This window comes from Gigantopelta aegis, chromosome 14 (assembly GCF_016097555.1).
Source record: "Gigantopelta aegis isolate Gae_Host chromosome 14, Gae_host_genome, whole genome shotgun sequence".
Taxonomy (NCBI): domain Eukaryota; kingdom Metazoa; phylum Mollusca; class Gastropoda; order Neomphalida; family Peltospiridae; genus Gigantopelta; species Gigantopelta aegis.
Window position 1 is genome coordinate 58,098,171 of NC_054712.1, and position 25,643 is coordinate 58,123,813.

The 25,643-nt window shown below is 40.9% G+C and overlaps 1 protein-coding gene across 1 annotated transcript in view; it reads left to right on the forward strand.

The window, feature by feature from the left end:
- Positions 1-4,501: 4,501 nt before the first annotated feature.
- LOC121389362 overlaps positions 4,502-25,643 on the forward strand; it is a 152,001-nt gene continuing 130,859 nt past the window's right edge. The window contains exons 1-10 of the mRNA XM_041520957.1: positions 4,502-4,550; positions 6,377-6,940; positions 10,252-10,815; positions 12,365-12,403; positions 13,652-13,780; positions 14,703-14,831; positions 17,501-17,527; positions 19,489-19,606; positions 22,220-22,362; positions 23,434-23,548. Of these exons, the coding sequence (XP_041376891.1) occupies positions 4,502-4,550; positions 6,377-6,940; positions 10,252-10,815; positions 12,365-12,403; positions 13,652-13,780; positions 14,703-14,831; positions 17,501-17,527; positions 19,489-19,606; positions 22,220-22,362; positions 23,434-23,548 (1,877 nt within the window). The remainder of the gene's footprint in view (positions 4,551-6,376; positions 6,941-10,251; positions 10,816-12,364; positions 12,404-13,651; positions 13,781-14,702; positions 14,832-17,500; positions 17,528-19,488; positions 19,607-22,219; positions 22,363-23,433; positions 23,549-25,643) is intronic.

Sequence of the window (25,643 nt, forward strand, 5' to 3'; positions counted from 1 at the left end):
AACGCAAAAGGGTACAAATGGGTTATAACTCCGATTTTATGTTTCCTACCGGTTCATGCTTTGTGAATATAAGGTCATTGCATGTCCCAAACACATTCCCACGGTTACATGCGATAAAACGCAGCTACTGTACAATAAAGTTCCAAAATGTGAATATTCGCAAAAACGCAGCCACGTGCAAACCATGTCACCACTGCACGTGCGTTGTCTGCACGTGCAACATGAACACCGACAGTATAAAAGTGCAGGGTGTTCGCTTGCCTGGCCTCTGTATCTGGCCGACAGTTGACAATCCAGGACATGCCACGTCTCAGTGAACCGCAGAGAAACAATGCCATCGGCCGACTAGACGCAGGCGAATCCAGAACGGCCGTTGCCAGGGCATTCCATGTGTCCCCAAGCACCATCTCCAGACTGTGGGACCGTTACCAGCAACATGGATCAACACGTGACCTCCCTAGATCCGGTCGACCACGGGTCACTACCCCCGGGCAGGACCGCTACATCCGGGTACGCCACCTTCGGGAACGATTGACTACTGCCATCTCCACAGCCGCAGGAATACCAGGTTTGCGCAGGATATCCGACCAGACCGTACGGAACCGCCTACGTGAGGTAGGAATTCGTGCCAGACGTCCAGTTCGAGGTGTCATCTTAACACCACAACACCGTCGACTCCGACTGCAGTGGTGCCAGATTCATCGACAATGGCCTCAACTGCGATGGAGACAGGTGTGGTTCAGTGACGAGTCCCGATTTCTGCTCCGACGTCATGATGGAAGATGTCGCGTGTGTAGGCGTCGTGGTGAACGTTATGTGGCAAACTGCGTGCAGGAAGTGGACAGATTCGGCGGAGGTAGTGTCATGGTGTGGGCAGCCATCTCACACACTGGCAGAACTGACCTGGTCCACGTGCAGGGCAACCTGAATGCACAGGGCTACATTGACCAGATCCTCCGGCCACACATCGTTCCAGTTATGGCCAACGCCAACGCAGTGTTCCAACATGACAACGCCAGCCCTCACACAGCACGTCTCACAACGGCTTTCCTACAGAACAACAACATTAATGTCCTTCCTTGGCCATCGATATCACCGGATTTGAACCCAATTGAGCATCTATGGGACGAGTTGGACCGACGCCTCCGACAGCGACAACCACAGCCCCAGACCCTGCCCGAGCTGGCAGCAGCCTTGCAGGCCGAGTGGGCCACCATCCTCCGGGACGTCATCCGTACTCTGGTTGCTTCAATGGGCAGGCGGTGCCAGGCAGTTGTCAACACACGCGGAGGCCACACCCGGTATTGACTCCAGATGACCTTGACCTTGGTGGTGTGTCCTATCACTTACTCACAATGGACTAGAGTGAATTGTGAACAATCCTGCAACATTTGGTAATTATCGGACTCACCATTCAATAATTAAATCAATTCTCCAAATGTTACGACAATGTGGTTTTGCGTTTCTTCTTTTGAAGAGTATATATACCTGCTATAAAAACATTCCAGTAATGTTTGTTGTTTTTTTCATTTCAGATAAACGACAAATATCTACATTTTCTAGTAAGTACATTTTATGCAGACTATTAATCGTTCTAAACGACAAACATCTACATCTTCTAGTAAGTACATTATATGCTGACTATTAATCGTTCTAAACGACAAACATCTACATCTTCTAGTAAGTACATTATATGCTGACTATTAATCATTCTAAACGACAAACATCTACATCTTCTAGTAAGTACATTATATGCTGACTATTAATCATTCTAAACGACAAACATCTACATCTTCTAGTAAGTACATTATATGCTGACTATTAATCATTCTAAACGACAAACATCTACATCTTCTAGTAAGTACATTATATGCTGACTATTAATCATTCTAAACGACAAACATCTACATCTTCTAGTAAGTACATTATATGCAGACTATTAATCATTCTAAACGACAAACATCTACATCTTCTAGTAAGTACATTTTATGCAGACTATTAATCATTTCTAAACGACAAACATCTACATCTTCTAGTAAGTACATTTTATGCAGACTATTAATCATTTCTAAACGACAAACATCTACATCTTCTAGTAAGTACATTTTATGCAGACTATTAATCATTTCTAAACGACAAACATCTACATCTTCTAGTAAGTACATTATATGCTGACTATTAATCATTCTAAACGACAAACATCTACATCTTCTAGTAAGTACATTTTATGCTGACTATTAATCATTCTAAACGACAAACATCTACATCTTCTAGTAAGTACATTATATGCTGACTATTAATCATTCTAAACGACAAACATCTACATCTTCTAGTAAGTACATTATATGCTGACTATTAATCATTCTAAACGACAAACATCTACATCTTCTAGTAAGTACATTATATGCAGACTATTAATCATTCTAAACGACAAGTATCTACATCTTCTAGTAAGTACATTTTATGCAGACTATTAATCATTCTAAACGACAAGTATCTACATCTTCTAGTAAGTACATTTTATGCAGACTATTAATCATTCTAAACGACAAGTATCTACATCTTCTAGTAAGTACATTTTATGCAGACTATAATCATTCTAAAAGACAAACATCTACATCTTCTAGTAAGTACATTTTATGCTGACTATTAATCATTCTAAAAGACAAACATCTACATCTTCTAGTAAGTACATTATATGCAGACTATTAATCATTCTAAAAGACAAACATCTACATCTTCTAGTAAGTACATTATATGCTGACTATTAATCATTCTAAACGACAAACATCTACATCTTCTAGTAAGTACATTATATGCTGACTATTAATCATTCTAAACGACAAACATCTACATCTTCTAGTAAGTACATTATATGCTGACTATTAATCATTCTAAACGACAAACATCTACATCTTCTAGTAAGTACATTTTATGCTGACTATTAATCATTCTAAAAGACAAACATCTACATCTTCTAGTAAGTACATTATATGCTGACTATTAATCATTCTAAACGACAAACATCTACATCTTCTAGTAAGTACATTATATGCTGACTATTAATCATTCTAACCGACAAACATCTACATCTTCTAGTAAGTACATTTTATGCAGACTATTAATCATTCTAAACGACAAACATCTACATCTTCTAGTAAGTACATTATATGCTGACTATTAATCATTCTAAAAGACAAACATCTACATCTTCTAGTAAGTACATTATATGCAGACTATTAATCATTCTAAACAGTAAGTACATTATATGCTGACTATTAATCATTCTAAACGACAAATATCTACATCTTCTAGTAAGTACATTTTATGCTGACTATTAATCATTCTAAAAGACAAACATCTACATCTTCTAGTAAGTACATTTTATGCTGACTATTAATCATTCTAAACGACAAATATCTACATCTTCTAGTAAGTACATTATATGCTGACTATTAATCATTCTAAAAGACAAACATCTACATCTTCTAGTAAGTACATTTTATGCTGACTATTAATCATTCTAAAATATACGTTGAAATATACCTTGAATTACCTGCCCATAACATTTTACAACAAAATAATTTCATTTACTCATAAATTTATATTATTGGAAGATATAATAAGGATGACCAACATGTCAACGCGTTGTACATCAAACTTGTGCCAGTGCCTCATGACTGGTCTATCAAATGCTATGGTATGTGCTGCCCTATCTATGGGAAAGTGAACATAAAAGACCCTTAGCTACTAATGGAAAAATGTAGCGGGTTTACTTTCTAACATTACATGGCAGAAGTACAAAATGTTTGACATCCAATAATCGATGATTTAACTTTAATGTGAATCGCATCTCCACACTGAGAAACTGGCGGTATTCCGGAAAATATATGATGATTTTCTATGTACACTATTACAATACGAGGGCGCATTTTGGTTTCGTTGGTCCAGAAAATATATTCACAAGATAATACTTTGGTTATAGTGGCTGTTTTTCTATCATAATTGTTGACTGGCGGATTCAGGGGGGGGGGGGGGTCCACAGGGGTCCCGTAACCCACCCTCGTCCTTTAATGTGCCCTTTTAAAATGGCTTTTTAAAGTCATCATCCACAAAACAAAGATCATTGACGGATCGGGGGGGGGGGGGGGGGGGGCACAAATTTCAGTACCGCCCCCACGTCATTTGATCTGCCCTTTTTAAATGACTTTTTAAAAAGTATTATTAATAATCCTCTAAACAAAGTAAAGGGTCAGATTTACGACAACGTATCATTTTTCATATCGGAACACTTCGCTTTATGTTGCAAGCCATATTTTCTCTTTCGCTGATTTTCGGCAATTGCCGATAACAGTTACTCATTAGGATACAGTTTATCCGGCTTGGAAATTACAAACGGACCACACACGTGCCGAACGTTGCCGAACGATCGATTGAAAGGCATGACACCTTTGAAGTAATGACGGAACTATACCCGGCTATTATTACTTGCTTAGACGAGATGAGAAATTCACCGAAGGACTGGAATCGTGACACCATCGATGACGCTGGTTCTTATTTTCTTGCAATGACACAATTCTTCATGACACTCATTGTGACAATGTCCTGAATGGCATACATACGAATCATAACCGTCTGTCTTCAGGGACGATCAGCTGACATCGTGAAAAGCTACCGACATAGTATTTCCGTTCAGAACACACTTCAAAGTGTGCGTTAACAAATTCAACAAAGATTGGAACAACCAAGCTGTTAAATTGGCTTATAGCATTTCTGTCGGCCCATCGATTCCGAGAAGCTGTTATGTACAACAATATCGCTGCAATGCGCCTGTCCTGGACCCAGAGGAATATTACAGAAGAAACCTCATTATACCGTATCTGGATCACATCATACAACAATTATTGGAACGTTTCAGTGACAGTCACGTTACTGCAGTTAAGTCTCTTCACCTAATATCTGTCATGAGGCAAGGATTAGCGGAATTGACCAAGCCTTTAATTGAATACCACAGAGAAGATTTACCCATCTGATGCATCAGCCATTGATGTTGAACTAGATTTAGTGGAAAGACACTTAGCCCATGAGCCAGGACCCAAAATGTGACCATTTGGTATCACCTGGGGGGACGAATGTTTTGTGACCCTACCCCCATTTCCACGACAGTTATATTTTTACAGAATTTCTAGGGGTGACTATATTAAAAGCATTGTAAAATATTTGTCAGGACATTTAAGAATACAAAACGTGGATTGTGGGGAGTTAATGGACTGGAGAATGTTACCAATATTGAAATGGTTTGGGTATTAGGGTCTCATATAACACGGTTTTTGTAACGTTACAAAATAGAATTCACAGTTTTACTTTTCAGTAGAATTTTTACATAAAGTTTAGTCTCAGCACCTCAAATATTCTTTTTGAAGGATCTTATTGCCACAGAAGCTTATAGTGACATCTAATTAATATTAATATATAAAACGTTTTCTTGGACGTGTTTGTGTAACAACGCTTATGATAACCCTACGCCCTTTCCTCAAAAACAATATTGCAAAAGAATTATTAACTGAATAACTAAATCAAAACATTATAAAATATTTATTACGATGTACATGGCAAAACTAAGAGTAGATGAAGTTAGTACCGCCCGACCCGTCTGGCTTATGGACTAACTGGTCGAGAGTTCCACAATCAGACAAGCCCAGTTCTGCTCTGGACACTTTGAAAGAAACAGATGTGATGATGTTTGTAAATATTCGTTCTTTGATACGTTTACTCTGTGTCATTCCATTAATAAGTTGCGAGTGTGAACGTTCATTCAGTGCACTGTGTCGCCAAAAAACGTTTTTGCGTACAACTATGAAGGGGGGTCGATTATATGGACTTGCACTCATACATATTCACAAAGACGTCGCTATCAACTCGGTGATTGACATTTTTGCAATGAAATTTCCAACACACATGCAACTTGTCCATATTGTTCACCCCTCCGTACAGCGTGACTGAAAACATTACACATGTTTCTTGGCTGATGCTTGCTTTCAGCTTCCCATTAAACCATATATTATATAAAATTCACACATTTTCCAAAAGGTCACATTTGCCGTGAGTCACATTTAATGTGTTGGACAGGCATTGTTAATATATTTAGTGTTCTTATGAGTGACCCTTCAAGTATATTTTATAAATCTTCCATGAAGTTTTCTTGGGGAAGCACTGTTTACGCCAGACCGCAGCTGACAATTCTGAGAGTTTCCAGTTAATTAAGCCAAGATGACATGTCATGCCATATCAATCAATCAATTGTACATTTATTAACATCACCACCACCAAACGCTATTCTTATAACTATGCTTTTTTTATATGCACCTAATTTCAGATTGGAACTCTCAGGCAGATGTTATTTTCGTTCTTGATTCCTCGGACACTGTTGGGTCGGACAACTTTGCCAAGATGCTGCAATTCGTGCAAAACATGGTCACCCACTGGACCATTGGACCAACGAGAATGCAGGTGGGCGTGGTCACCTATGGTGGCGGCTACCACAGCCAGATCCCGCTCAACAAGTTCAGATCAGCCAATCAGCTGACGAGCAGCATAGCCAGCATTCCATTCTCTGGAGGAACGGCAAACCGCGGGACCGCCTTTCAGTTTGTCAGCCAATCAGCATTCGGTATTCCGGGAGGTGGGCGACCCAACGTTCCTCACGTGGTCATACACGTCAGCAATGGTCGATCGAGCAATCCCGATTTTGCGATGACTCAGGCGAAACATTTGAAGGATCAAGGCGTTTCTATTTTTAACGTGGGTGTCGGCGGTGGAACAGGATCAAGGGAGCTAACTGGTGAGGCCAGCAACCCTGGCTCCAGATACGTGATAAGGGCAGATAACTACAACGCTCTGAATGACTTGTCCAGTTCTCTGGCATCTCGCATCAAGAATGGTTTGTATACGAGTTACTCTGGTCTCAATATGACATGAGTTCGATCCGTACTCCTCTTTCAATGGTTAGGGTTAGTCTTTAGAACCTTTGATATAGAGAGGTACGGGACGAACTCTTTCCAAAACTTCATGTTCTTTACTAATGAGTAGTTATATTCAGTTTATGTTTAGGCCATCCTTTTATTTATTGAGTGCTTTGTAAAAGTTTATTATGTTTGGAACTTCGTATAGGCCTATGTAGAATTTGTTTTTCGTGTTTTTATCACAAAGTTTGACAATATTAAACCCCTACCGGTTTTGATTCCGTACATCTGTCTGTTTGGCTGTCCGTTTGTCCCAGATTTAGTTAATTAAAATATGTCCTTGACACGTTGAGTATTGATGTTTATTTTATTGATTTTTTTTTAATGAACTAATATCAATTTTGACTTTCAAAGGAATTGGCCCCATTTTTTTTGTTGTATACACAGAGTATGAACTTATTGAAGATACGAACATTTGTTGGGTCCATTTGAGGATATATAATGCGTTAGGAGTACTTTTAGATATCAAAATCGTATCTCTGCACAATGCTAATTTGAAAAGAAGTTAGCCAAGTCGTGATTGCTTCCACTATCACGTGCTCGTCCTGAGGAGGACTGCCACTTCTTACATGTAGGTCTCCTCGTCCTGCAGAGGACTGCCACTTCCTACATGTAGGTCTCCTCGTCCATAGGAGGACTGCCACTTCCTAGGTCTCCTAAGGAGAATGATTGTTTATTACAGAAATGAAATGAGTGTATATGACCAGACGATGCAGTAATGTAAATGAATAAGAATACAGAAATATAATAAACTATAGCGATAGAAACAACCAGACTTTTTCACTAGTGCACTGGACAAGTACATCTAGAGATCAACTTGTCCACCAACATTTTCACTAGTGCACCGGACAAGTACATCTAGAAATCTACTTGTCCACCAACATTTTCACTAGTGCACCAATCAAGTACATCTAGAGATCTACTTGTCCACCAACATTTTCACAAGTGCCCCGGACAAGTACATCTAGAGATCTACTTTTCCACCAACATTTTCACTAGTGCACCGGACAAGTACATCTAGAGATCTACTTTTCCACCAACATTTTCACTAGTGCACCGGACAAGTACATCTAGAGATCTACTTTTCCACCAACATTTTCACTAGTGCACCGGACAAGTACATCTAGAGATCTACTTGTCCACCAACATTTTCACTAGTGCACCGGACAAGTACATCTAGAGATCTACTCGTCCACCAACATTTTCACTAGTGCACCGGACAAGTACATCTAGAGATCTACTTTTCCACCAATATTGTTGCTTGCCTAAATAAATGTTTTGTTTTATTCAAGTACAAGGACCGTATTTTTGACGGCTCAAACTGAAACTGCACTGAAAATGTTTACTTGTCCACTGAACAACCATTGAGATACATTTTGCTTGTCTGGGCAGATTTTCTTATCAGGACAAATGGACAAGTATATATTTCAAGCACTGAAACTAGTCTATGATATAATGGGGTTTTTCATTTTAATCATTATTTAATTATTTTAATATAGAAAAATGTATTTAATGTCATTAATTAGCAAACAAATTTAAGTTATTTTGTATTAAAATTGATGAATATTTGTTTTTCAGAAGTTCCGACTTCTGCAAATAATCTACCTACCCCAACTGGTGAGTGTACATAGATCTACAAGCTGATACTAACAAAATACACTTCTTTGGTACATGTATTTCTTAACTGAAGATAACGTTCATAAATGTTTTCATTTATTCAATTAATCACTAACTCAACAACAACCCACCCACTACCAGTCATCAAAATAAGTTGAGAACCAATGTTGTTTCAGGCTATCTTGGCAAAGCTAACATTTTAATGGGTTTTTTTTTAATTGAACTCTTCCACCAGTGTTGGTCAAAGCAATAATGAACACCATCCATCCATCGGTCAGTCCATCAGTCCATTCATTCATCCATCCATCCATCCATCCATCCATCCATCCATCCATCCATCCATCCATCCATCCATCCATCCATCCATCCATCCATCCATCCATCCATCCATTCATTCATTCTACATTTGTGACTGTCCTGACAAAACTGACTGATTGTCTTTTCTGTTGGACTGTACCATCAGTGTTGGTTAGAACAATTACAAACTGTTGTCCATTATCTCCATTCATCTGTCCGTCTCGTTCCAGCCAGTGCTCCACAACTGGTGTAACAAAGGCCGTGGCATGTACTACCCTGTCTATGGGATGATGCATATAAAAGATCCCTTGCTGCTATTCGAAAAGAGTAGCCCATGATGTGGCGACAGCGGGTTTCCTCTCTCAATATATGTGTGGTCCTTAACCATATGTCTGACGCCATATAACCATAAATAAAATGTGTTGAGTGTGTCGTTAAATAAAACATTTCTTTCCTTAATCTGTCCATCCATCTGATCATCCATTCATCCGCGCGTTCATTCATTCTACAATTCTGGCTGTCCCGGCCTCCATCCAACCATCATCCAATCTGTCTACCCATCTATTCATTTTTTCTACAATTGTGGATGTCCAAGCATCCATCCATCCATTCATCCAATTATTCATCTATCCATTTCTTCATGCCTTCATTCTATAGTTCTGAATGTCCCAGCATTCATCCATTCATTTGGTCATCTCTTCATTCATTTTATATATTATCCATCCATCCCATTGTCCAATACATCTGTTCAATCCATCTATCCATTAAATTCATCCTATATTTTCCATTTATCCATCCATCCATTCATTGATTCATTCATTCACTAGAAATCCTACATTTCTACCGAACTCTTCCATTAGCGTAGGACAGAGCAACTACAGGTACAAACACTATATATCATCTATTTGTTCATTCCACTCATTCTGTATTTCTGGCTCTCCCAGCATCAATCCATCCATCCATTAGTCCATCCAGCCGTTAGTCTATACATCCATTAGTCCATCCATCCATTAGTCCATCCATCCATCAGTCAGTCCATCCATTGTTCCATCCACCCATTAATCCATCCATTAGTCTATCCATCCATTAGTCCATCCATCCATCAGTCAGTCCATCCATTGTTCCATCCATCCATTAGTCCATCCATCCATTACTCTATCCATCCATTAGTCCATCCGTCCATTTGTTCAGTCCTTCTTTCTATGTATCTGGCTATCCCACCATCTGTCCACTCACCCATCCATCCATCTAACTATCCATGCACCCATCTATGCAACCTGCCTATCCACTGACATCTACCAATCCTATGTTCCAGGCTGTCCTGGCCGAGCAGACATCGTCTTTTTGCTTGACTCTTCCACCAGCGTGGGCAAGAGCAACTATGAACACCTGGAGGACTTCCTCAAGCACATCGTCTCCCGCCTGCCCGTGGGCAGGGACCTTGTCCATGTGGGCATGATGCAGTTCAGCAGCTACCCATCCCAGGAGTTCCCACTTGACATGTACAAGGACAGAGTCAGCGTTCTCAAGGCCATTGATGGTCTCCAGTACATGGGCGGCGGAACCAATACCGCCGACGCTCTCAAGTACATGCGTGAACAGATGTTCTCGCAGAACGCCGGGGCCAGGAGTCAGGTGCCGAGGATTGCAGTCGTCATCACGGATGGTCAGAGCTCCAATACGGTGCTCACCACACAGGAGGCAGACCGGGCCAGGCTCGACAATATAGAGATCATTGCAGTCGGAGTGGGAGCTGGTGCCAATCGTAACGAGCTTCACAGCATTGCCAGTGACCCAGACTCAACAAACATGTTCATAGTCGGAGCGTTCAGCGACCTCAAGACACTCACCTCTCAGATCCTCTATTCTGCCTGCAACGGTGGGTGTCACTGTCAGGAGTAGATTATATATATAATACTAAACGAGCTTGCCTCTTATACCATGTTTATGAAATGAGTGTACAGTTTTGGTATCTGACGAGTGAAAGCGAGTCAAATACCAACACTGTTCACGAGTTTCATAAAAATGGTATGACAGACAAGCTCGTTTAGTATTTTATCTATTACAAACAAACTGCCACAATGCAGAAGTGAGCAGATGTCGAGACCTACTGCACATTATTTTTCTACAAATTGGGTCAGCAAGTGATCTACATCACGTTCTCGTCAAACCAATATTACACTAGTTCGATATCGAGTGATTGTTATGACATGAGCAATATCTTACACTGGTGTATAATAAAGGATTTTACAAGTGGGAATGGGGGAGAAAAGAGGTGTAGACACACTAAGATTTTAACAGTTTTTTTAAACTCTACTTAAAATAGTATTGGAAGTTGGTTGGAATTTCACGGGCATCCAATTTGGCAAATATGAGAGCAAGGCCATTTTTTCAAATATGTTCAGGATCCTGTTCAACGCAGTGATGGTAGCCCTAAGATCACTTTATATGCATAACTACCTTATTCACTTAAGGTGAACTTAGCAATAAGATTGCTTCATGTAATGAGGTCCTGAACATATTTCTCTGGAATCTGGGCTGTCTGTCCAGCACAGAGGTTAGTGAAAGAGGAGACTGTAGGGACCTTCCATTATCACACACTTGGCTTCCACATCCACAAAGGGCTGTACATCATTTCCCTTAGAATTTGTCTTGTACATTAATATGACTTTGAATATTGTAAAGGGCAGGATAGAGTTCAGTGATGGAGAACTCGTCTGACGAGTGATGAGCTGCAGGCTTGATCACACTCATTACCTTTTCAGTTAACCTTATTACTCGTTCTAGGGTCTGTCCCCTGAATTTAGAAACTGATCAAGATGTGGTGCTCGACGTAGGCTAAGGCCAGTGGTAAAGTGCTTGCCTGGTTCATGGTCGGTTTAGGATCGATCCCATTGGGCTTTTTCTCATTCCGGTCATTTCTGTCCTGTCTGTGAAATGGTGTATATAAAAGATCCCTCGTTATTCATGGAAATATATAGCTGGTTTCCTCTCTAAGACTAAATTACCAAATGTTTGACATCCAATAGCCAATGATAAATAAATTAATGTGCTCTAGTGGTGTCGTTAAACAAAACAAACTTTAACTTTGACATCACTAATTGTTACCTGTTTTACTATTTGACGCTGGTTTGAGGCATTATTAAGCCCCTACCTGTCAAACCAGAGGGACTCTAGGTTTCATCTCCATCCTTCTGTCTGTCTGTAGTTTTGTAATGCCTCGATGTTAAACTGAATTTCTTTATATATAGCTTTATCTTGTGCTGTTACAGATCAAGTTTGATAATCATGGTGATTTACTCTTTTTTTTACAAAGTTATGGTCCTTGAACGGACTTCAGCTGAAATTTTGTATTTAGCTTTATTATATAGTGTTACAGATGTTTTTAATGCTAGATGAATAATTGCTATGTTATTATTTGTTTCCAGTGCACTCTACAGCTGCTCCACTAACAACCATGGCACCAGGTTTGTACTTCCAAGATATCCTGAAACATTGGAACCGGCCTCAGTGGCACAGTGGTTAAGCCATCGGACTACAGGCTGGTAGGTACAGGGTTCGCAGCCAGGTACCGGCTCCAACCCAGAGCGAGTTCTTAAGGGCTCAATGGGTAGGTGTAAGGCCACTACACCCTCTTCTCTCTCACTAACCACTAAGCAACTAACAACTAACCCACTCTCTGGACAGATAGCCAATATGTGTGCCCAGGACAGCGTGCTTGAACCTTAATTGGATATAAGCACAAAGATAAGTTGAAATGAAAAATTGGAATTATATAAATGAACTAATTATGGCTTATAATTGATATGTAACTTGCTTACATTTGTCGTTACGATTAGTACCTTCTTATAATGTTCCTACATGTATGTACTATATTTGGAAACATTACACTGGTTTAAAAAAAATGGTAATACAATGCATAATTTTAATGCCCTCTTAATACATTCACATAAAATTAAGTGACTTTTAGAAAAATATTTCATGTTAATTTTTTATTTTTTTTAATAGCATTGTACTTTAATATCCCATCCAATTAATCCCTATTTGTTATGTTTGGAACCTCTCAAAACAGGACCCTTTGTAAACCGGAATTCCTCCAAAACCAGACATTTTTCATGGTCCTTTTTTAGAAATCATTACAGAACTTAACCTCTCGAAACCATATGCCTCTAAAGCCAGACATTTTACTTGGTCCTGAAGGTGTCCGGTTTAGAGGGGTTTCACTGTACATTAAATCAGTTCAAAAAATTTAAAAGCTGGTAGTATTTAAATTTCAAGTCCGACATCCAGGGCCTTTAATTACTTAAATCAAATTTAATGCATTAATTATTAAAATATAATTAAATAACTTTGTCTATGCAGTTATTTATTTAGGGGTGGGACGTAGCCCAGTGGTAAAGTGCTCGCTTGATGCGTGGTCGGTTTGGGATCGATCCCCATTGGTGGGCCAATTGCGCTATTTCTCGTTTCAGCCTGTACACTATGACTGGTATATCAATGGTGGTGGTATGTGCTATCCTGTCTGTGGGATGGTACATATAAAAGATCCCTTGCTACAAATGGAAACATGTAGCGGGTTTCCTTTAAGACTATGTCAAAATTACCAAATTTTTGACATCCAGAAGCCAATGATAATAAATCAATGCGCTTAGTGGTGTTATTAAACAAAACAAACTTCTTCTTTGTTTAAATTTATTTATGTATTTATATTTCAGGAGCCACACATCTTCCAGATGTCTGTGCTGACAAACTCGACAACTGTGCGACCTTTGGCAAAAATGTGTGTACAGAATACAAACCATGGGCAGATGACAACTGTAAAAGATTTTGTGGCATCTGTCATCGTAAGCTATTTTATGAACTTTTTACCATCAATACCAGTCATAATAAACTGGTATTGTGCACTGTTTCAGTATTCTGAACAATGAACTTTATACCAGTTATTACAGGCAGGGAATTTTTAATTTTTTTTTTTTTTAGGATTCCACAAGAATTTTAAAGATTATCAACATATATATTTTAAGAATCCATCTCTTAATCCAACACTTCCTACCTAATATCTGGGATTTGTGAAAGCATGGAATCCTGCTGAATTATTACATTTATGACTATGTCAGTTTGGTGCTGAATTACTAAGGTCGATGGCAGTAATTTGCCTTGAAATCCATATTTCGTAAAAGGTACAATTTTTTAATTACAAGATTTTCTTTAAAGACATTCAGGTGTATTAATAACGTTCATTCAAAAACATTTCAACTATTACAGCAATTTTGCATTAGCATTTTTCCAGCATTCTGAAAATGGAAACATCATGTACCTAGTTTATTGTTATTGTAAGATGCAAAGTGAGATCATTGGAATACTGACATCATTCAAATTCAAAATTAGCTATATTATTACAATGCTTCGTGACATTATAATAAAAACTAGTCTACTAACCTTGACCCCTGTCAAAATTCTACAATGAACAGACAAGGCTGTTTACAGGTCAGTATGTTTTTATTTTTCATAATTCTGGACAAAATATTAAGTTTAAATTTTAAAAGATGAAAGAAATAAAAAGTACCTTTTGTCAAATATATCATATCAAAACATTACAATTGGATATGTAATATTTATTGTGTACGAAGCCAAAACAAGGGTGTGAAAACTGACTATCGTCGACCATAGTAATTTCCCGGTAATGCTATATATTTAGAGAAACACAATTTAATGCAATATAAAATATCTATTTATATATTTTTTTATGATGTATTTTGTTTTCAGCTCTACACACAGACCCACCACCTCCCTGTGTGGACAAGAAGACAGACTGTGACAAATATGGTAGTGATATGTGCACCACGTTCGGGCCGTGGGCGCACGATAACTGCATGAAGTTTTGTGGATTCTGTGGTACGTTTGCAGTCTGTACTCATAGGTTACACAACCAGTGACCCATGACTGGCAGGGAACATTTTGTTTAGTATCGCGTCGCGATGCGCTACTCATGTTTCAGAGATCGCTACACAATTTTAAAACATTAAACAGTTTTTGCTTTTCAATTTTCAATTGACTGGAAATATCGCTAATGAAGAATTTGAAAACCAAATGTTCCTTGACTGGTGTATCAAAGGCCTTGCTACTTATCACTAGGAGTAGCCATAATGGTGGCAGTGAATTTCCTTTCTGTTTTTCTGTCAACCAAATAACATACAGTTAGGTCACACATTTTTGTATCTAAGAGAAAAGCACTTCAAGGACTGGTTTGTAGAAGTGGATGGTACAAACAATAAAAGATGGGATTCTAAAAAGTAAAGGATTTTAAGTTGGAGAAAGGGAAAGTGCCAAGTGGCGGTTTCCCTTTCTCCATTCTTAAAATCCTTTACTTTTCAGAATCCCATCTTTGATTGGTGGCAGTTGATTTCTTCTCTTTCTATCTGTCAATCAAATTTCGAAATAACATACAATCAGATTGGCACTTTACCTTTCTCCATTGTAGCTAAGTAGTGGTAGTTCAGTTGTCAAAATAACTACTTTCTATCTGTCAGTCAGTTGTCCTCTCTTTCTATCTGTCAGTCAGTTGTCAAAATAACATACAATCAGATTGGCATTTTTCCTTATTACTTTTCAGAATCCCATCTTTATTGTTTATACCATCCTCTTCTACAACCCAGTCCTTGTCTCATCAATCAAGTGTTTTTCTTTGAGATACAAAAATGTGTGAAAATTCAGACCTGAGAATTAAACATATGTGTAACCCATTTGTTTACCTGTTGTGTTAAACAAAATAAGATTTTCTCTAGCAATGTCTCAACAAAATGATCATACACAATATGTTTATACACCTGGAATGGTGCAGGGCCAGCTCTGGGCGAGCCAGAAATTTTACGAAATGATCTATAAAACTGAAACATTTATAGAAACCCACAGGTACATTTGTGTATTTTGCAACAAAATATTATTACATGTAGTACATGGAAATATTTCTCCCCATTAAAGTGACGGACCCTAGTTTTTAAACACTATGGCATACTTTCACTATTAAAGCCATTTTTGATCACTCAAATCAGATATTCTAATTCAACACATTTGTAAGAATGAATCTGATTGGATCACTGCTAAAAATTTCAGGTGGTAAAATCACCGATATACCGGTCGCAAATTTTCTGGCAGAAATACGTCATAGGTTAAGCGAAGAACAGGGTTGTTTTGTAATGACGTCATAAATACAATTTTTGTAGTGTTCATATTATGTACACAAGTAGTTAAATACTGAGAAGTTTTTATGTCAGAAATGAACATATTATTCTTTATTAGCCGTTATCTAATCATGAGAGCAGATTAAATATGTCAAATTACACATCAATGTTCGAGCCGCTAACTGTCCGACCACCCATCGTCTGTTAATGGGCTGCCTAATGACGTCACCAGCTGGTGACGTTTATAGGCTTATTCTTAAGTACTACAAATGTGACAATTTCCTATTTAAAATCAACCAGCAAACAGTTTTATTAGAATAGGGATAACCCTACTGTGTTTTCCGATTTGTGTACGTATATTGGTGGTTTTACAGTAGCAAATTTACCGTTTTATTGGCTCTGCTAACGCGTTGCCAATAAAACTAAGTTTGCGACAGTAAAACCACCGATATACGTCCGCAATTCGGAAAACACAGTAGGGTTATCCCCTAATTACTAAAATTATATTGTTTAGTTTATCCATTTCCGTACATCCAAAGTGTTTCTGGTTGTCCTGGTATTTTTAATACCCTGAAAAGCATTTGTCATATTTTTAAAAACGCATGTACCTCTGAGAAGTAACAGTTGTGGAGACAAGCTTTTAAAGAGTATTTCCCCAATTCAGCATAGCAGACTTTTGTTTCACTCTATTGCAACTTATCTAAATGTGTTACAGGTTTGTAGATTAACAAAATTTAGTATCCATTTTCTTTTTAAAATTTGCAATAGGTGTATTTGCTGAGTGCCAGAGCTAGCCAGGTCCGGTCAGATCATAGGTTTTAACCTTTACATTCAGAACAAGCACTTGCACTGACATTTTACAACTGTTGGCTACATAAACTATCTGTGATTGGTCACTTGCACTGACATTTTACAACTGTTGGCTACAAAGGCTATCTGTGATTGGTCACTTGCACTGACATTTTACAACTGTTGGCTACATAGACTATCTGTGATTGGTCACTTGCACTGACATTTTACAACTGTTGGCTACATAGACTATCTGTGATTGGTCACTTGCACTGACATTTTACAACTGTTGGCTACATAGACTATCTGTGATTGGTCACTTGCACTGACATTTTACAACTGTTGGCTACATAGACTATCTGTGATTGGTCACTTGCACTGACATTTTACAACTGTTGGCTACAAAGGCTATCTGTGATTGGTCGCTTGCACTGACATTTTACAACTGTTGGCTACAAAGGCTATCTGTGATTGGTCACTTGCACTGACATTTTACAACTGTTGGCTACAAAGGATATCTGTGATTGGTCACTTGGTTGATTTACAAGTACCTAATGCTTCTATTACACTGATGTGTATTATTTTATGTTTCAGATCCCAACAAATCAAGCACCGGATATTGTAAGTATACAGTTACAGAATTCAATTGTTATTTGTAGCATATTCAGGAGGTGTTTTTGTTTAACAACACCACTAGAGCACATTGATTTATTAATCATCAGCTATTGGATGTCAAATATTTGGTTAGTCTGACAAAGAGTTTTAGAGAGGAAATCCACTACATTTTTCCATTAGTAGCAAGGGATCTTTTATATGCAACATCCCCATCCCACAGACAGGATAGCACATATCACAGACTTTGATATACCAGTCGTGGTGCACAGGAGTGTGAGTGATCATCAGGTGGTGCTTGTGTTTTAGTATGATGATTGTAAATGTTCACAGGGTGCTAGCAATTTAATATCATGTTAACGAATGCTTGTGGTGTTGCCATTTACTATGATACTGGCGAGTGCTTATGGGGGTGGGCCTGCAATTTGTATATCATATTTGTGAGTATTCGTGGAAATACTATAATACTATAATATAATATAATAATGATTGCAAGTATTCAAATAGGTACTTTCTATTTAGAGCAACCATGAACTGGTTTCTTTGTTTCCTCATTTATTTTTATTTTCATATGTGCACCACTAGCAAATTTCAACTAAGTTGTATACTTTAGTGTCACTTGCATAGGTAACATGGTTTATACCTTTTAAACAAGTTTTCAAAAGCCATGATATGTGCTGTTCTGCCTGTTGAAAAGTACATACAAAAGATCCTTTGCTATTAATGAAAAATTTAGTGGGTTTCCTCTCTTTAAACAATGAGTCAGAAGTACCAAATGTTTGACATCCAGTAGCCAATGATTAGTCAGTCAGTAGTGTCAGCAGTGTCAGTCAGTCAGTAGTGTCAGTAGTGTCGTTAAACAAAAAACAAAACACTTCTCTTTTTTTTGGTCTTTTGTCAGTTGTCTAATATATGATACAATTCACTGACTATGAAGAGATCTGACTCCGTATTCATAAACGTACTTAAGTCAATGTATGATACCTAAATACATACCTAAAGTACATAAATAAGTATCATACATTGACTTAAGTACGTGTATGAATACGTAGCCTGATTACAGAGATTTTTAGCTCATTGGGCATATTTGAAATGCTAGCATATCACTCAGTAAGCTTTCTGTATATGAAGAGTTTCATCGCAAAACGCGATAAACGTCATATTAAAAACCATTGTGCGAACACCACTCAGACACTGTTCACACGTAGACAGACACAAGTTCAAATTCAGTTTTTTAGCAAAATGTGATACTATTGTCTGAGGATATATCGCAGACTGCAGAGAAACTGGCCTAGTGTTTATGGTGGTTTGGAATCAAACGTTTTTAGGAATGGGTGTGTATATAGTGGCGTTTATTGTGTTTTGCGTGAAGTTAAGAAGCATACCTGAAACAGCACATGTCACATGTACACAGCTTGTAAGCATTCAGTTCAACACTGAAACCAAAAAACCAAACCTTCATTTGGAGTAATTTAATTATTCTTACTATCTTTGAGTAACACCTAACATGACAATGCATTTTATGTAAATCGCAGTACTTTCTATATACAGTTTAGGCTACTGTTACTTTCTATATACAGTTTCGGCTACTGTTGGCATCTTGCAATATGTTCAGGGACGTAGCCAAGTGGTAAAGGGTTTGCTTGATGTGTGGTCGGTCTGAGATCGATCTCCGTCGGCGGGCCCATTGTGCGATTTCTCATTTCAGCCAGTGCACCACGACTGGTATATCAAAGGCCATGGTATGTGTTATTATTTCTGTAGGATGGTGCATGTAAAAGATCCCTTGCTACTAAGGAAAAAACTACCACATGTTTGAAATCTTATAGCTGATGATTAATAAATTAATGTGTTTTAGTGGTATCATTAAACAAAACTAACTTGCAATACTTTCATGATTTACATGTAGTTCATTATGTTTGTACAGTAGTAATGTAATATCATTGTTGAGTGACTGTGTTTCATTGCAGATGGACAGTGTTACTATGGTGGCAAGGCCTACAGTCATGGGGAGAAGTGGGAAGATGGCTGTGACTATCAGTGTATTTGTGAAGATGGAAAAACTGGCAGATATAGATGTTTTAACAAGTAAATCTGTTGTAATTACAACCATCTGTTCACTGAGCCATCTATCCATTCATCTGTTCCTGGGTCCATCTGCCTGTCCATTTATCCATCCGGCTGTCTATCCTTCCTTGCTTCCATCCATCCATACCATCCCATCCCATCTCATCCATTGATCCATCCATCCATTAATCAATATTATATACAATCATACATATGTTCATTCACAGAGGTATAGGAAGAGGGTTAGTGTGGGGAGGCATGGAAAGCAGGCGTCCCCCATGATGAAGAGTATGCATTGACTCTGGTGGGATCTGTCCCCCAGGATGAAGAGTATGCATTGACTCTCGCCTCCGGGTGGGATCTGTCCCCCACGATGAAGAGTATGCATTGACTCTGGTGGGATCTGTCCCCCACGATGAAGAGTATGCATTGACTCTCGCCTCCCGGTGGGATCTGTCCCCTACGATGAAGAGTATGCATTGACTCTGGTGGGATCTGTCCCCCACGATGAAGAGTATGCATTGACTCTCGCCTCTGGGTGGGATCTGTCCCCCACGATGAAGAGTATGCATTGACTCTCGCCTCCGGGTGGGATCTGTCCCCCACGATGAAGAGTATGCATTGACTCTCGCCTCCGGGTGGGATCTGTCCCCCACGATGAAGAGTATGCATTGACTCTCGCCTCCGGGTGGGATCTGTCCCCCACGATGAAGAGTATGCATTGACTCTCGCCTCCGGGTGGGATGTGTCCCCAACGATGAAGAGTATGCATTGACTCTGGTGGGATCTGTCCCCCACGATGAAGAGTATGCATTGACTCTCGCCTCCGGGTGGGATCTGTCCCCCACGATGAAGAGTATGCATTGACTCTCGCCTCCGGGTGGGATCTGTCCCCCACGATGAAGAGTATGCATTGACTCTCGCCTCCGGGTGGGATCTGTCCCCCACGATGAAGAGTATGCATTGACTCTCGCCTCCGGGTGGGATCTTTCCCCCACGATGAAGAGTATGCATTGACTCTGGTGGGATCTGTCCCCCACGATGAAGAGTATGCATTGACTCTCGCCTCCCGGTGGGATCTGTCCCCCACGATGAAGAGTATGCATTGACTCTGGTGGGATCTGTCCCCCACGATGAAGAGTATGCATTGACTCTCACCTCCGGGTGGGATCTGTCCCCCACGATGAAGAGTATGCATTGACTCTGGTGGGATCTGTCCCCCACGATGAAGAGTATGCATTGACTCTCGCCTCCAGGTGGGATCTGTCCCCCACGATGAAGAGTATGCATTGACTCTGGTGGGATCTGTCCCCCAGGATGAAGAGTATGCATTGACTCTCGCCTCCGGGTGGGATCTATCCCCCACGATGAAGAGTATGCATTGACTCTCGCCTCCAGGTGGGATCTGTCCCCCACGATGAAGAGTATGCATTGACTCTGGTGGGATCTGTCCCCCACGATGAAGAGTATGCATTGACTCTCGCCTCCGGGTGGGATCTGTCCCCCACGATGAAGAGTATGCATTGACTCTCGCCTCCGGGTGGGATCTGTCCCCCACGATGAAGAGTATGCATTGACTCTCGCCTCCCGGTGGGATCTTTCCCCCACGATGAAGAGTATGCATTGACTCTCGCCTCCCGGTGGGATCTGTCCCCCACGATGAAGAGTATGCATTGACTCTCGCCTCCGGGTGGGATCTGTCCCCCACGATGAAGAGTATGCATTGACTCTCGCCTCCCGGTGGGATCTTTCCCCCACGATGAAGAGTATGCATTGACTCTCCCCTCCAGGTGGGATCTGTCTCAGTCGTTAGGGTTCTCACTTGAGCTGTTTAAATCACAGGATCGAATCACAGTAGTGGACCCACTCCCTGATTGGGTTTTTCCCATTTCCCATCCCAATTAATGCCCTATAACTGGTGTATCAAAGGAATGTGCTGGCCTGCCGAGTTGATTGCATCTGTCCATTCGTTGATCTGTCTATCCATCTTCCTGTTCATCTGTCCGTCCGTCCATCCATCCATTTATTGATTTTGAAGATCAAACAACAGATTTAGTTCAAACATTTGTAAAGATGAGACATGATTCGTCGCCTTAAGTCATACAATTGCATCATCATTATCATTGTATTTATTATCATCATCATCATCAGCATCATCACCATTAATACCATCATCATAATCGTCAGTATTATCATCACTATTATCAACATAATAATTAATGTCATCAACATCATCCCCATCATTGTCATCATCATCATCATCATCATCATCAACAGGACCATCAACATTTTTATCACTATTAATATACAGTGATGTCATTAAAAATAAAAATAGCAGGTGAAAATAAAATTATAGGCGGCCATTAATCAACAAAAAGTCGACAAGCATTGTTTATTGGAAGTTCGATACCTGGCGACAATTGATTCGATAGCCGGTGAAAAATCACCGGGTGCCGGCTATTAATGACATCCCTGATATAATCGAATATATTAGCCTACAACATAAGTAGCTGCTAATGGTTCTTTACTCACGTTTTTCTTTTCTATGTACATAATGCATAATTCATATCTAACACCCTGTAATTAAACAATGTGCTGGGGTGTTGTTAACCACACATTCCTTTCCTTTACCAGGTGTCCTGTTTACTATGATCTACCTAATGACTGCACCCTCGTACACTCCCCCGGTGAGTGCTGTCTCAAGCCTGTGTGTAACTTCAAACAACACCTCGAGATAACGGAGGGATCAGGAGAAGGAAAAACACCAACTGGAATAAGTAAGAGACTGAGTGTATTTTTTATTATTATTATCATCTTTTTATCCCACTTTCCTTTCTCTACTTGTTTCTTCCCAGTCTCGCAACTCCATTCTTTCAACCTCTTTTGCTGTCCACCTCCACATCCCAGTCATTGTCTCTTGTTTATTTTGTTTAACGACACCACTGGAGCACATTGATTAATTAATCATCAGCTATTGGATGTCAAACATTTGGTAATTCTGACTCATAGTCATCAGAGGAAACCTGCTACATTTTTTCTAATGCAGCAAGGGATCTTTTATATTCACCATCCCACAGACAGGGTAATACAAACCACGGCCTTTGATATACCAGTTGTGGTGCACTGACTGGAACGAGAAATAGCCCAATGGGTCCACCAATGGGGATCGATCCTAGACCAACCACGCATCAAGCGAATGCTTTACCACTGGGCTACGTCCCGCCCCCTATACATTGGGAATTTTTAATACAGAAATTGTGAATTTTCAGTGCCACTTTCTTTTGGAAAGGGCCTATATGTTCGGACACACATAATGCCAGGATGAATCACTGCTGTCAGTTCTGATAAATTAATTTAATTTATTAATGTTGCTTGCATTATTAAACGGCCTAATAATAAGCATCACAGATAGGAATAAATTTCACTAATTTTCCCAATCTCAGCAATTGGACATACACATATACAACCGGCCTCGGTGGCGCAGTAGTTAAGCCATCGGACTACAGGCTGGTAGGTACAGGGTTCGCAGCCTGGTACTGGCTCCAACCCAATGCGAGTTCTTAAGGGCTCAATGGGTAGGTGTACAGCCACTACACCCTCTTCTCTCTCACTAACCACTAACCACCTAACAACTAACCCACTGTCCTGGACAGACAGCCCAGATAGCTGAGGTGTGTGCCCAGGACAGCGTGCTTGAACCTTAATTGGATATAAGAACGAAAACAAGTTGAAATGAACTAAATGAAAGACGTATACATGTAGGACCATGTTAAAACAATCGTAGATAAATCCCTGGACGACGTAAAACGTCTGTTATTAACAGTGATGCCTTTCCTTTCTGCTGACAGGTGTGTGTTTGTACAGTAACAAGCAGTACTACCAGGACCAGAGCTGGGAGGTGGACTGTGACTACAAGTGTAGGTGTATAGACGCACAGCACGGCACGTACCAGTGCCAGGCATAGTAAGTAATCAAGACCGGCCCCAGTGGTTTTAGTGGGGTGGGACATAGCCCAGTGAAAGAGAGCCCGCCCGCCTGATGCGCAGTCGGCCCCAGTGGTTTTAGTGGGGTGGGACATAGCCCAGTGAAAGAGAGCCCGCCCGCCTGATGCGCAGTCGGCCCCAGTGGTTTTAGTGGGGTGGGACCAGTGGTTTTAGTGGGGTGGGACATAGCCCAGTGAAAGAGAGCCCGCCCGCCTGATGCGCAGTCGGCCCCAGTGGTTTTAGTGGGGTGGGACATAGCCCAGTGAAAGAGAGCCCGCCCGCCTGATGCGCAGTCGGCCCCAGTGGTTTTAGTGGGGTGGGACATAGCCCAGTGAAAGAGAGCCCGCCCGCCTGATGCGCAGTCGGCCCCAGTGGTTTTAGTGGGGTGGGACATAGCCCAGTGAAAGAGAGCCCGCCCGCCTGATGCGCAGTCGGCCCCAGTGGTTTTTTAGTGGGGTGGGACATAGCCCAGTGAAAGAGAGCCCGCCCGCCCTGATGCGCAGTCGGCCCCAGTGGTTTTAGTGGGGTGGGACATAGCCCAGTGAAAGAGAGCCCGCCCGCCTGATGCGCAGTCGGCCCCAGTGGTTTTAGTGGGGTGGGACATAGCCCAGTGAAAGAGAGCCCGCCCGCCTGATGCGCAGTCGGTCCCAGTGGTTTTAGTGGGGTGGGACATAGCCCAGTGAAAGAGAGCCCGTCCGCCTGAGTGGTGGTGGGCAGTCGGTCTCAGTGGTTTTAGTGGGGTGGGACATAGCCCAGTGAAAGAGAGCCCGCCCGCCTGATGCGCAGTCGGCCCCAGTGGTTTTAGTGGGGTGGGACATAGCCCAGTGAAAGAGAGCCCGCCCGCCTGATGCGCAGTCGGCCCCAGTGGTTTTAGTGGGGTGGGACATAGCCCAGTGAAAGAGAGCCCGCCCGCCTGATGCGCAGTCGGTCCCAGTGGTTTTAGTGGGGTGGGACATAGCCCAGTGAAAGAGAGCCCGCCCGCCTGATGCGCAGTCGGCCCCAGTGGTTTTAGTGGGGTGGGACATAGCCCAGTGAAAGAGAGCCCGCCCGCCTGATGCGCAGTCGGCCCCAGTGGTTTTAGTGGGGTGGGACATAGCCCAGTGAAAGAGAGCCCGCCCGCCTGATGCGCAGTCGGCCCCAGTGGTTTTAGTGGGGTGGGACATAGCCCAGTGAAAGAGAGCCCGCCCGCCTGATGCGCAGTCGGCCCCAGTGGTTTTAGTGGGGTGGGACATAGCCCAGTGAAAGAGAGCCCGCCCGCCTGATGCGCAGTCGGTCAAGGGTCGATCACCATTGGTGGGCCCATTGGGTTATTTCTCGTTCCAGTCAGTACACCACGACTGGTATATCAAAGGCCGTGGTATGTGCTATCTTGTCTGTGGGATGGCGCATATATCAAAGATCCCTTGCTACTAATGGAAAATTAATCATCGGCTATTAGATGTCAAACATTTGATCATTTAGAAATATAGTCTGTGAAGGGAAACCTGCTATGTTTTCCATTAGTAGCAATGATTTTGTTTTATATGCGCCATCCCACAGACAGAATAGTACATACATGTAGCACAACGTTTGATATAGCAGTCGTGGTGCACTGGTTGGAATGAGAAATAGCCTAATGGGCCCACGGGTGGGGATTAGTCCCAAGTATAGTTAGTAACCAATACTGGCCCCAGTGCTATAGTGGTCAATCTGTACACTTAATTAGGCAAGTAGGTACTGGGTTCGCATCCTGGTTCTTGCGGACTTTTTTAACAGCTCAGAGGGCAGGTATATAATCATTGCATCAACTTCTCTCTCACTAACCACTAACACGTTAAATACCTTTCTCTCTTGCTATTTTGTATGCTTATATCAAAATAAAGTTCAAGAACACTTTCCTGGGCTGACACCTCGGTTCCTTGAGGTGTCTGTCCAGGACAGGGAATTAGTGGTTAGTTGTTAGTGGTTAGTGAGAGAAAAAAGAAAGAAAGAAATGTTTTATTTGACAATGCACTCAACACATTTTATTTAAGGTTATATGGCGTCAGACATATGGTGATGGTGCAGATCCACATAGATATACAAGGTGAGAGAGG